At 34.4% G+C, this 14,418-nt stretch overlaps 1 protein-coding gene across 1 annotated transcript; it reads right to left on the bottom strand.

The window, feature by feature from the left end:
* Positions 1 to 12,998: 12,998 nt before the first annotated feature.
* Positions 12,999 to 14,228, bottom strand: LOC133333011 (WW domain-binding protein 4-like). The gene is made up of 3 exons (XM_061541346.1): positions 14,144 to 14,228; positions 13,282 to 14,015; positions 12,999 to 13,223 (listed from the first exon to the last, which is right to left on the bottom strand). Exons 2-3 carry the CDS (start codon positions 13,977 to 13,979, stop codon positions 13,004 to 13,006), a joined length of 918 nt encoding a protein of 305 aa, XP_061397330.1. The 5' UTR covers positions 13,980 to 14,015; positions 14,144 to 14,228; the 3' UTR covers positions 12,999 to 13,003.
* Positions 14,229 to 14,418: the final 190 nt, after the last annotated feature.

Here is a 14,418-nt window from a genome sequence, read left to right as displayed (position 1 = left end):
TTGTGATGGCCAACAGATGATACTATGGTCTAACTAAGCAGTTTAGAAACAAGGTCACCTTCCGACAGACCAAGCTCACACTTTACAAGACGCTGATACTACCCGCGCTGATTCTGAACCAAGGGTACTTGCGCATGCAGATGAGACAGCTCTTGGGGTGTTTTGAAAGAAAATTTCTCCCAAAGATTTACGTACCGATCTACGTCGACGGTAAATATCGGCGACGAATGAACCCCACGAGCTTTACAATTTATACGCGGACATCGACATAGTCAGTCGTATTGAGCTGCAGCGACTACGGTGGATAGGCCATGTTCTGCGAATGAATGAGAATGCCCTAGCTCTTATAAAAGCGAGCCTACTGATGGTTCCCGTAGAAGGGGAAGGCCACAAAGCAGATGGAAAGACCAAGTAGAAAACAACATCTTGGAACGTGGTCTTTCAAATTGGAGGAAATTTTTTAAGCTTGGCTTATGGAACCGTTCTATAACAAGCCAGCTAAGTAAGTAAGAAATATGGATTTTTTAGACGTGAATTTAAAAAAAATATATATTATTTGAAACTATATATAGGATATATAGACGTGGATTTTTTTAAATATTTTTGAACCACTATATATAGGATATATAGGCGTGGATTTTTTAAAAATATTTTTGAACCACTATATATAGGCGTGGATTTTTTAAAAATATTTTTGAACCACTATATATAGGCGTGGATTTTTTAAAAATATTTTTGAACCACTATATATAGGCGTGGATTTTTAAAAATATTTTTGAACCACAATATATAGGAATGGATTTTTTAGACGTGAATTTTTTAAAAAATATTTTTTCAAGCCTTAAATATAAGCGTGGATATTTTGAAAATATTTTCTTTAACCCAAATATAGGCATGAATTTTTTAAAAATTATTTTTTATAAATATTTTGTGAGGCACCTAACAAAGGCGTGAATTTTTTATAAATATGTTTTGAGGCCCAATTATGTGCGTACTATTCATTTTATATGAATGGGCTGGCGTATACTTATTATTATTTGAATGTGCACCTATGGTTGGCGTATACTTAATTCGATTTATATTCAAAATACATAAAGGCCCTGCATATGGCCCGTACCTAAATATCGCTCATAAACTAATAACGTCTGCTTAATGGTTTATGGCTGATGTTAATAATTGCGGACAAACAGCGAAAATGTTGATGACAAAACATTGGCGTCGACCCGGCCAAGATGGGCCAGTCGGCAAGCAGCCAGCAGCTAGCCAGCCAACCAACCAACAAAGGCATTGCAATTCACATTTCAAGACCTTTTTGCAATGGCGGGGAGCGGATCGGGGCAGAGATTTTTGTGGTGAATACTCATTGCTCAAATCTCGACATGTGAAAACAAACACAAGAAACACACACACACACCGACCGGTAAACAGACGCAGATACCCCAACTGATGATGATGATGATACGAATACGAATGTACATACATACGTACATATGTTTATATGAACTTTTTGTATGCAGTGGACATAGACACACACGATTAAACAAAAATACAAAATCGAATTGAGAATTATGGAGAATGTGAATGGCAAACAAAAAAAATATAAAATCTGTATGAGCTACAAAAAAAACCTGACCAGTCAAATATCCGTATTATCGTAGGATTATACGTTTTTGTTTTGTTGTAGTTTTTTTTCTTTGATTCATTCAGGTCTGTAGTTGTTTATTTATGTAATTTGTTTTTGTGGTCGTCGCTTGGGGGTGTTCGTTCTGAGGTTTTTGTTCTTTCTTTGAGAAATATAAATAGAAAGGTATTATTGTATACAAAGACAGCTGGAAGAATTTTGGATTGATTGGATTAGGGATAAAAGATATTTACACACGCAAAGGTGTTAATATCCTTGCGGATGACTTCACATAAGAGTTTAGTGGGGTATAATAATGTTGACGTATTTTTGAGAATATTTCTCAAAGGGCACACACATATATATATATATATATATATATATATTCAAATCAGCAAATAGGTATGGATTTTTATACCCTTCACCACACTGTGGTACAAGGTATTATGTCTTTGTGCATATGTTTGTAACGGGCAAAAGGAATCGAGATAGACCCATGGTTCCCTTTGAGAATATGCATAGAATCACTTTCTGAGTCGATTTACGCATGTCCGTCCGTCCATGTATTTTTGTGAACAAAGTACATGTCACATTTATGATCTGATTTGGATGAAATTTGGCTCAGTTCACTTATTTGGCCCAAGGACGAACCCTATTGAAATTGGAGGAAATCGATTCAGATTTGCATATAGCTCCCATATATAATTTCATCCGATTTTAGATAAATAATGCACCAAAATCCCAATATTTGTCCGATTTGAACAAGATTTCGCACAGCGCACTGAATCAGGCCCATACGCAGATCCATATGTGCAGTTTTGTTGGAATCGGTTCAGATTTAGATATAGCTCTCATATATAGTTCCCTCCGATTTTATGTGAATGATGCAACAAACTCCCAATATTTGTCCGATTGGGATAACATTTTGCAGAGTACTGAATTAGGTCCAAACTGATGTCTGCGAAGTTTTGTTAAAATCGGTTCAGATTTAGATATATCTTCCATATATAGTTGCCTCCGATCTTTTGCGAATGATACACAAAACTTCCAATATTTGTCTGATTGGGATAACATTTTGCACAGAATACTGATTTAGGTCCAGACTGATGTCTGCGACTTTTTGTTAACATCGATTCAGATTTAGATATAGCTCCCATATATAGCTTCGTCCGATTTGTTGTTAATGATACACCAAGCTCCCAATATTTGTCCGAATGGGATACAAGTTTGCACGGAATACTAAATTAGGTCCAGACTGATGTCTGCGAAGTTTTGTTAAAATCGGTTCAGATTTAGATATAGCTTCCATATATAGTTGCCTCCGATCTTTTGCGAATGATACACCAAACTCCCAATATTTGTCTGATTGGGACAAAATTTTGCACTGAGTACTAAAATAGGACCAGACTGATGTCTGCGACTCTTTCTTAACATCGGTTCAGATTTAGATATAGCTCCCATATATAGCTTCGTCCGATTTTTGTGAAAGATACACCGAACTTCCAATATTTTTTCAATTGAGGAAAAAACTATGTGTGATAAGGTTTGTTGATATCGGTTCATATATATATATATATATATATATGAAAGAATCCAAGAATCCAAGTCTGCCCGTTTGACATGCAATTTTTTATTGATTTATTGATTGGTTCAAATATCTATCTACATAGCACATTTAATTTCGTCCGATTCCATCTCAATAGTTCTCCAAAGATTCTATATCTGTTCTATCTTCAGGCTATTGTAGACATTAACATCTCTTGTATGTACACAAAGTGGCGAAGGATATCATATAGTCGGCCTCGTCCTGCTTTTGCTGCTTTCCTTACTGGTTTAAAAATATTTTTCAAAGCCAACAAAAATAGGTTGGATTTTCAAAACTGTTTTGTGGATTTTTTAAAAAATATTTTTGAGGCACCAAATTTTTCAAAATATTTGTGAAGCACCTAATATAGGCGTGGTCTTTGAAGTCTTAAATATAGGCGTAGATTTTTTTCAAAAAATTTTGAAGCTTTAAATATAGGCGTGGATTTAAAAAAAATTGTTGAGACCTTAAATATAGGCGTTGATTTTTTTAAAATATTTTTTGAGACCTTAAATATAGCCGTAGATATTTAAGTAGTATTTTGAAGCACCTTTATTAGGTGTGTGGATTTTTTTCAAGAGGGCTTGAGGGTCTATTGCAGTGGACTTTTCGAAGGACATTTAAAACATGATATCATTCAATTATAATTGTAGTTGACCCCAGTAGTTCGTTTTAATTGGTGTATCAGCTTCGGTGGCAACTGTCGCACCAAACAAATCAATTCGAACCCGGTCAAATCCGTTTCGAACCACTGAGTTTAAAAATGTATGTTGAACTAAGTTGAAGAAATTGTGTATTGGGAAATTCGAGGGTTGATGTGTCGGTGGTTGTTTGTTTGTGTGGTTGTCTACAACTTCTAACGTACTATTTTCAATGTTGAATGAAATGTTGGCATGTTTGGACAGAAGAATTACCGGAACAGGATTGCCAATATAAAATATTTCAATTACTATGACACATTGGAGCAAATCCGTTTCAAAGAATTTGTAGGCTCATTAAAAATGTAAAGTTCGAAGATGGGGAATATGAGCGCATTTTTATACCCTCCCCCTATAGTATGGATGGAATATTAATTTTGTCATTCCGTTTGAAACTCATCGAAATATTCACTTCCGACCCTATAAAGTTTATATATTCTTGATCAGGGTAAAATTATAAGACGATATAGCCATGTCCGTCCGTCCGTCCGTTGTAATCACCCTATCTTCTGAAGGAATTGGGATAGGGTGCTGAAATTTTGCATAGGTCCACGTTTAGGCATAACTTCAATATAACAGTATCCCCCAATTTTCGGTATTTTGGGGTTCTTGAGCACGTTTTTCAACCGAATACGCTGAAATTGAAAAGTGGACCGATATTACCTATGTTCGAACTTGAACTAATTTTGGAAGAAATAATAAGTTGGGCAAAGTTTGGATGAAATCAAACAAATTTGGCTCAAAGAAACATGGGTCTAGGACCAATATTTAGAACCATAATCGGTTAGTAGAAATGTCGGTATAGATGCACTTTTTGGTATGTTCCCTATATTTTTATTTCAAGTACCTGTCAGTATATCTATGGTGGAGGGTATACAAAGTTTTTTTGTACTTCCACTTCTTTACAATTTTGCTGAAAATTAATATCATGCGAATGGACGAATATGTGTACCAAATTTACACAACCTACAATTTTAAACAAGCCTGTATAAAGTTTGAAGATGGAGTTTATCGGTCCACTTTTAGTAACTTTCTCATAAAAGGGTCAGTATTTTGAGAAGTTGTGAATTTTTTATATGAAGCGAATCGAGTTTCTGATTTGAAGATGGATCTCATCGGTCCACTTCGTCTGATACCTCTTTCATAAAACGTCAAAACTAAAAGAAAAAACTTGTAAGTTGTATATGGAGCGAATGGATTATCCGACCAAAATTTAATATGGGGTCTATACCTAATATGAGTCAGAGGGCACTTGTTTTAATGTATTTATACCCCACACAACAATGATAATAATATTGGGATGAAGTGGACCGAAAACATATTTTTTTGTGTGTTTTTCGAGTCGATCTATAGGCCACAATTGAAAACCGAACATCACAACACAACCCACCGTGAAGACAATCTAGACAGGTAATTATAAGGGCTGTACTGAATATTAGTCATATTCGAAAAAAAAAAAATTGTATGTGTAAGGAAGAGGTGCTGTTGACCTCTAATCGGGTTGCAAATATCACAAAATATTGTCCAGCTAGAGTTCCGCCCCGTCCGACTATACTGCTCCGCTCACTGGTTTTTTATTTATGGCAACCAGAGATGGTCCGTCAGAAACAGTGGCGTAAATGACCTACATATCCGACGTATAATACATACGTCAGAAACGTCGGAAACCTACTCAAAACCATTAGGTTTTTGACAAAATAGCTGTTTACTTTAATAAATTATCAAATTACGTATGCTTTACTCAAATCCATATCAAATTTCAAAATTTTCATCTCCAAAAAGTTTGGAATTGTTTATCAGTTCCTGTAAGGAATAGTCAGATATATATAAAAATGATATATATTCTACAAAAAAACCTATGTATGGTAATGATATTCAAATAAATGACGTTTACTACATTTTATACAGGTATATGACGTTTTCGACGTTTACACCTTTCTGACAGTCGAAAACCTAAAAATTCGTCGCACGGACCATCTCTGACGGCAACCATGAATAATTTTTTACCAAATACGTTGGGCGTTTTGTTGGTTAGCTGTTGGACCAACCAACACTCCACCAAACATGTTGTGCATGTGTATACATGCGTAAAAATTCGACAGTAGAAACTTCCTAAGACTAACCAAAAACCCGACATTGGAAGAGTTGGTTGGGAACTTTAACATACTCCCAACTCGGTTGGGAACTTCAACCAACTTCAGCGACTTCGATGTTTACCAAATCGGAAATACCACATTGCAGACACGTAGATGGGGAAAATACAGAAAATATGGCGGAATTTCGAATTCCAAACACTTCGGTTGAAAAATACGACTAAAAACTTAAAAATATCGAAAATGGGAATATGAGGACTAGTTGAAAACATGGGCATATATTAATAATGTCAGTTTTCATAAAGCCTTAATGCCAAGTTTCAGTAACTTTGGTGATCAAATGTTGGGAAAATATTCAAAATGCCAATTGAATTTGGTGGATCCTTTATATGGGAACTATGATGTCTCTAAAAAAATATTTAAAAATATCCACGACTTATGATGATCTCTAAAAATAATTTTGGGTGATCTCTTAAAAATATATTTAAAATAACCTACGCCTTGTCATGACCTCTAAAAACATTCTGTATAAAATCTATTTATTGTGAGGTCTCAAAAAATATATTTGTTTTACAAATATGGTCTCAAAAAATGTTTTTTTTAAGACCTCAAAACGTGTTTTCAACAAAAAGTACGCCTTTTGATGGCCTTCAAAAAATATTTTAAAAAAAATCAACACCCCGTAATAGCCCCTGAAAAAACCCCTATGCCATGTAATGGACGCTAAAAAATATTTTCTTTTTTTTTAATCTGCGCCCTGTGATGTCACAATATCTTTTTTTCAATATATCTACGTCATCTAAAAATATATATATTTTTAAATCTACTCATTCTGAAGGCCTTTAATAAAAACTACACCATGTGATGGCCTTTAAAAAAATATTTTTTTAGGTCGTATGTTGATAACTTGTATTTATTTTTCCCTGATGCATATGTCAATTAAATTCAAATTTGTCAAGGTTCGACACTTGCCTTTGTTCTAGAAACAGTCCTTTTCAAAGCAGACTCGAAAGAGTATAAATAATCACTAAATATTTCATTCAAATGATCACTGCCCTTACTAGGCTAAATTCAAATAATAAAAATTTAAGTTTTTTAAAATAATTTACGCCTAGTGATGGTCTTTAAAAAATATTTCTTTTTTTAATTTGTTTTAAAAAATCTACGCCTTGTGATGTCCTCTAAAACTACTTTTTAAAAATCTAAGATTTACATATTTTTTTAATGTGCCATTAAAAAATATTCTTTAATAAATCTACACCATGTGATGGTCTATAAAAATCTCAAAAAAAATATTTTTTATGGAGGTCCTAAAAATATATATTTTTTTTTTTTTAAATCCGAGTTAGCTAAAGGCACTAAAGATATTCCGTATTAAACAGTAATAAAAAGTTCTGTCCATCCGAACTAAACACCATTTTTACATATTATATTATTATCAAGGTTCCACTGTACATACAATGTTCGTACAACAACAACATAAAAAGAAGTTGCATAGCGGAACTGATTGATTTCACACCAAGTTGAATTGACACGAAACAAAAAAAAAAATTTGTAACAGACGATGAGTGTGTTTTTCGCTCGTTTTTACTAAACCTAAACACATTTTTTTGTATATAAACAAAATAAAATTAATACATAAATAAATTTCACTTACACCATAAAAACGAAAATTAACCGGAAACTATAAAAAGCCGGTCAAACGAAACCGCATTCAAATTCAGGTTGGATTTTTTTTTTTAATATTTGGTTTGACGTTGGTTAAAGCATAACTTTGGCTTGAGGCGCGGGGGTTATGTTGGTAGTTGGTATTTTCTTCTCTTGCTCTTCTTTTTTCACTTTTGCGCCCCGCCACTACAAACTCTCTTTCTCACACTGCTTGGCTTTTCTTATTGGATTTCTTATTGGGGAGCAGGGAACGAAGAAACACCACCACCCAATTTCGTTTTGTTTGGAATTTTGGAATTGTTTCACGCACTGCCACCACCAAAACAATAAAGGAATGAATAACTGAATGGATGGATGGATGTTTAAATGGATGGAAACAAAAAGAAGTTTCTGTGTATAACTTTTTTCACTTGGTTCACTTTGATTTGATTTTTTTCTTTTTTTTCAGGTTGTTTGGAAATGAAAGTAAAAATATATTTTTTAATTTGTATTCTTTTAAAATATTTTGGACAACGAATATAATTATGCTAAAAACATATAGACAAAACGGGAGGATGGAAAAAAGAACACAACACAAGAATAACAACAACAATAAGAAGAAGAAGAAGAATAATAATCACGACCGCAGGAGAATTGATTTTTCTTCCACACACACACGACAACGACTATTGGAGGTTTTCTTTGTATCCCGTTATCACCATCGCTGTCTACACGAAACTGTTCTAAAGGAAACTCTATAAACATTAATTTCCTGCTCGAATTTAAACACAACCATTTGTCCGCAGCAGCGTCGTCGTAGTCGTATCGAACCCAATTGCCGACCGCACAACATGTTCGCAGTTCGATAATACCACTTGATGGCTTTGATTTTTCAAAAAAGGGGGGAAGCATTGTTGTTGGTGGTGGTGGCGGACAAACAACCAAATAAAATGTTCGTCGCTTGCCATTAACCCCATTTAAGTCAACAGCAAAAAAGTGATGTCAATTTAGCTGTTTTATATACATAAGAAAATCGGGTAAAACTTTTTTTAAAACTCAAAATTTTATTAAAAATTATTTTTTAGAAAATCTACACCTTGTAATGACCCCTAATATTTTTTTACAAATCTACGTCTTGTCCTTGAAAAAATATTTTTTAAAAAATCTACGCCTTGTCCTTGAAAAAATATTTTTTAAAAAATCTACGCCTTGTACTGGTCCTTGAAAAAATATTCTTTAAAAAATCTACGCCTTGTATTGGTCCTTGAAAAAAATATTCTTTACAAAATCTACGCCTTGTATTGGTCCTTGAAAAAAATATTCTTTAAAAAAATCTACGCCTTGTATTGGTCCTTGAAAAAATATTCTTTAAAAAATCTACGCTTTGTATTGGTCCTTGAAAAAAATATTCTTTAAAAAATCTACGCCCTGTATTGGTCCTTGAAAAAATATTCTTTAAAAAATCTACGCCTTGTATTGGTCCTTGGAAAAATAATTTTTAAAAAGTCTAAGCCTTGTATTGGTCCTTGGAAAAATAATTTTTAAAAAGTCTAAGCCTTGCAATGGCCTATAAAGGCCTCTAAAAATTATTTTTAAAAATCTACGCCTTGTGATGACATCTAAAAAACCAGTAAGGAAAGTAGTAAAGTCGGACGGGCCGACTTCACCACTTTGGGTATATTCAACAGATGAATCCTAACAGACGTCGCATTTTTAAAAGACCAGTAAAATGAAATTGGATCCATAAACATGTCATTTTTTAACCGATACTAAATTTTTCATTTGGTCAGATATAGAAGCCATATCTAAATCTGAACCGATTTTCACGAAACTTAACACACATCATTCTAGGCCTAATTCATTACGCTGTGCCAAATTTCGTGCAAATCGAAAGATATATAGGGACTTTGGTACACCATTTACATTAAATCGGACGAAAATATATATGGGAGATATATCTAAATCTGAACCGATTTTTCCCAATATTTCAATAGGGTTCGTCCTTGGGCCAAATAAGTGATCTATGCCAAATTTCATCCAAATAGGATCATAAATGCCACCTGTACTTTGTTCACAAAAATACATGGACGGACGGACATGCGTAAATCGACTCAGAAAGTGATTCCATACATATTCTCAAAAGGAACCATGTGTCTATCTCGTTTCCTTTTGTTTGTTACAAACATATGCACAAAACATAATACCCTGTACCACAGTGTGGTGAAGGGTATAAATAGTAGACATTGAATAGAGAGTATAAAAATCCGATTTAATATAGACCTTGAAAATCCACTCTTATAAGAGCATAAGAACTTCTAATAAAACACCAGTGTCTCTTCATAGAGACCTTGAAAATCATCTTTTACGAAAGCAATGTATCTTCCCATTAAAAACAAATAATGTGGCATCTATGGATTCCTTGCCAATTTATTTTTTCGACAACATCACCCACATTCATTCATGTTTTTTAAGAAGGCAAAAAACCAACACCAACCATTCCCCCCAAAAAATAAATACCCAATGTGGACACACGTCACAAAAAACAGAGGAATAATAAAGCGGCCTAACTCAATAAACACATTTTCTCAATGGCCTGTGTGTAGTAGTTGTAGTAAAAAAAGAATATTAATGAATTGAAGAGAATAGAAAAGGCGAGAAAAAGGCAATTTTGTGTGGGAGTTGATGTATTTCTGTGATGTAGATTTATTCTTCATTATTTGTATTTAATTTTATGGATATTTTTTTTCTTTTGTTTCTGTTTTTTTTTTAGAATAGAAGAGGTCAGGATTTCTAATTTGCATTTTAAAACAATGACCAATAAAGAAACGCAAATAAAAATAGCTTAAAAATAATATGGTTGTATTGGGTTCGGTTAAGTAGAATGTGTTATACTCTATACATGTAGAAAATATATAACATCGATCGGGACTGTTAAAGTGAACAGTACAATAAACTTTGGCAAGGAGTAATTTCTAAAAAAATATTGCAATATTGAGAAGAACTGAAAATAAAAAATAAGGCATTATAGTCGGACCACGACTACTGTATGAAAACCCTGCACAAAATACCGAAATTTTGAATGCATAGTTATTTGTGGGGGCTATCATAATATTTGGGCCAATATTGAAAATTTTTTGTAGGAAGATTTGTCACCCAATGAGGGCCTTTAATATCAAATTATAACCAATTCGGTTGAAACGTGTTTAAAATACCGAATAATGGGAGTTACCGTCATATCGGGGCTATCCCAAATCTTATGCCAGTATTGTTAATTTTGGGTAGGAACAGTGCTTCCCAATGAGAAACCTAAATAACAAATTACAGTCAATTTGAAGGAAAACCACTCCCAAATCTCTTCAGAATATCACATTTTGGGAGGTATCGGTAATTGGGGGTTACCGTAAAAAGTGGACCAATATTGATAATTTTTGGTAAGAAGTTTTACTACCCAATGAGAACCCAAAATATCAAATTACAGCCAATTCGGCTTAAAAAACGTGTCCGAAATATCGAATATTAGGTAATGTCTTTATGCGGTGGCAACCATAAAATTTGCGCCTATATAGAAAACATGTATTGGATAGATTTGCTTCTAATATACCGAATTACAGTCAATTCGAATGAAACAAAGTCTTCAAAATCTTCAAAATACGTGACCAAAATTCCAAATATTAGAGGCTACACTTATGTGGCGGCAACCCTAAAACTTGGGCCAATAATGAAAAAAAAAAATTGTGGATAGATTTTCTACTTAATGAGAACCTAAAATACCAAATTACAGCCATAAAAAGTGGACCAATATTCATCATTTTTGGTAAAAAGTTTTCCTACCCAATGTGAACCCAATATGCCAAATTACAGCCAATTCGGTTTAAAAACGTCCCAAAATACCAAATATTACAAGCCACAATTATGAGGTGGCAACACTAAAACTTGGGCCAATATTCAAAAAAAAATTTGGATAGATTTTCTATCCAATGAGAACCCTAAATACCAAATTACAGTCAGTTAGAATGGAAAACGTCCACAAACATTTCAGAATATCGAAATTTGAGAGTTACCGTTATATGGGGGCTATCATAAAAAGTGAACCAATATTGATGATTTTTGGTATAAACATTTGCTACCCAATGGGGATCCAAAATACCTAATTACATCCAATTCGGCTTAAAAATGTGTCCAAAACACCTAATTTTAGGGGGTTTCGTGTGTGGTGGCAACCCTTAAAATTGGGCCAATATTGAAAAAAATGTGTGAATAGACTTACTACTTAACGAGAACCCCAAAATACCGATTTACAGTCAATTCGGATGAAAAAATTCTCCAAACTTCTCAAAATACAGAAATTTGGAAGGTACCGGTATATGGGGGCTACCATAAAAAGAGGACCAATATTCAATATTTTTAGTGGGATGATGTTCTACTCAATGAGAATCCAAAAAAAGAAATTAGTTTTGTTCAAATCGGACATTCCATTCGCCTGATATTGGATTTATAAAAATTGAAAATGTTGACCCTTTGGGGGGGAGTGGAGTGGGTCCCATCTTCAAACTTTATATAGGTTTGGTAAAGATAATAGAATGTGCAAGTTTGGTTCAAATCGGTCATTACGTACGCCTAATATTGGTTGGTGGGGAAGGTACCAAGGTATATACCCTCATTAGCCATAAGGCTGAGGGTGTAAGAAGTGGACCGAAATTGGATGTGAATCGTGCTCAATATTATCAAAATATCATACGTTTTGGGGTACGGTTATATGGGACAGACAAAGGCAATCATCGAACTCCCTGAAAAAAAACATATTCCTATGCAAAATTTCAGCCACATTCTCAATATCTTCAAGAAATTGGGCGATTACAACAGACAAACCGAGGGATATGGCAAGATCGTGTTAGAAGTTTACCCTAATCAAGGATATATACAATGTATAGGGTCGGAAATGTGTTTAAAATCGGTCATAAAGGCTTCAAATTGCATTTTTTAAATAAATAAATATTTCAAGGAATTACAAATGTAGTGACAAAATCAATATACCCTCTATACTACGGAAGAGAGTATCAAAAAGAATCATTCGAAAAGTAATACCAGATTTTTCAACATCTGTTGAGTATTTGAGAGGATGAAATGTTTTTAAATGTAAATCAAATATAGTTTGAGTAAGTACATCGTTGTGTATGCCACATCAAAAGGGCATATACATTTTCTCTCTTATAAATTCCATATAAACTTTATTGAAAAAAAAAAGAAACAGTATTTAAAACTATTAAACTACTTAAGCCAAAATACAATATTTTTGTCCTTAAAACAACTAAGCTACAAAAATTACCTTCTATATTTATTTTGTACTGCGGCTTTCGCTTTAATCATCATCCAAACGTTTGCGGGCATTTCCTTTGGCAGCAAATTTTCGTTTTTTAAATGAGGTCGAAGTGCTGCTGGCAACTTCAGGATCTAAATTTGTTATGGTTTTTTCTTTGAAACGTTTAACGGGCGGCTCATAGGGTATATCGGAAACAACAGGTGCAATGTAATGGTTATTTACTTGAGGTAGTTCTAAATCAATGGGTACTGGGGGAGGTCTAAAGAAAATAAAGGGTATTTTAGATATGTAAATTAGATAATATGTGATGAACTTACTTTGTTTCCACAACCTGCCACTGTCCCATTTCTGGGGCCTTTGCCTCTTCTTCCGTCTTGAAGGTTTCCCGAACCTCCTCTTCAGCCTTTTTCTCAGCCGCTGTGGTGTGACGTTGAAAAACTTTTAGCCTTTCGCGGTTATAACGTGCCACCTCTTCATTGACATTTTCACGAAACTTTTTCGCCTCTTCGGCTTGTTTCAGTTCCTGTTGTTGCACAGCCAAATCATTAATGCGTTGATATTCCTCCCATGAGAGATAACCTTCTTTGGGCGCTTCCCAAACACTTTCATTTGTCTTGACATTCCAATAATAGGAATAACCTTCATCGGTTTTACCCTCAACCCAAAGGGAGGCATTTGGTACGGCATTGGGATCGGGTTTCTTGGCCACAGATACACGTGGTAAATCGTCTTCATCTTCAGGACCGGCTAAACGTAACGGATCTTGTTGACGATATTTATTGGAAGGTGGTGGGCCCATTTCAGTACCTCCTGTTGATGTGGAGGGGCCTACGCCAGCCGTCATTACGGCATTTATCGACTTGGCTGTCATATCACCACGACTGTGTATGTCCATGGCATAGGAACGCATGGCCGCTTCCTCCATTTTGCGAATTTCCAAATCCATTTTACGTTTTTCCTGTTCGGCCTTTTCGCTGTTACGGCTAATGTCCGTAATGCGTTTGGCCACGTTCATTTTATGTCGCTTGCCATTCTCGTGGAACGAAATGCTCTGGTAAGAAGGTAGAGGAAAAATTATATTTTACACAAATGATAGTAAACGTGAGAATATAAATTGGAAGGCATCGCTGTTGAAGGATTCGATAATGGAAGTGGTTCCATGGCCAGTAGCTTACTTACCGCCTTATTGTCACTTATCCAACATTTACAGAAATCGCAATATTTTCGCTCATTTGATACCCAGTAATCTGCCCTAATAACAACAACAAAACAAATATTTATTAATTATTGTATTTCCTGGAATTCATTTTGTTGTTAACTTACATTTTTGCCGCTGCCTTGATGAAAAACGTTTGTTTACAAGTTCTTCTTCTTAACTACTAACTAATGTCTGGCATTCACCATGTATTGATAACACAATTACTCACATTGAAATGTGCTCAACACAAAACCAT

The sequence above is a fragment of the Musca vetustissima genome, unplaced genomic scaffold (genome assembly GCF_032173495.1).
Source record: "Musca vetustissima isolate MV318-11 ecotype Yass unplaced genomic scaffold, APGP_CSIRO_Mvet_v1 utg57400, whole genome shotgun sequence".
NCBI classification, from domain to species: Eukaryota; Metazoa; Arthropoda; class Insecta; order Diptera; family Muscidae; genus Musca; species Musca vetustissima.
The sequence above is the reverse complement of the archived record's forward strand: the minus strand, read 5'-3'. Positions and strand labels throughout refer to the sequence as shown.

Excerpts from the sequence above, each read along its gene's own strand:
- LOC133333011 (XM_061541346.1), bottom strand. The coding sequence starts at position 13,979 with ATGAACGTGGCCAAACGCATTACGGACATTAGCCGTAACAGCGAAAAG. Across the intron at positions 13,224-13,281 it reads TGGCAGGTTGTGGAAACAAA|ACCTCCCCCAGTACCCATTG; the intron begins GTAAGTTCATCA and ends TATTTTCTTTAG.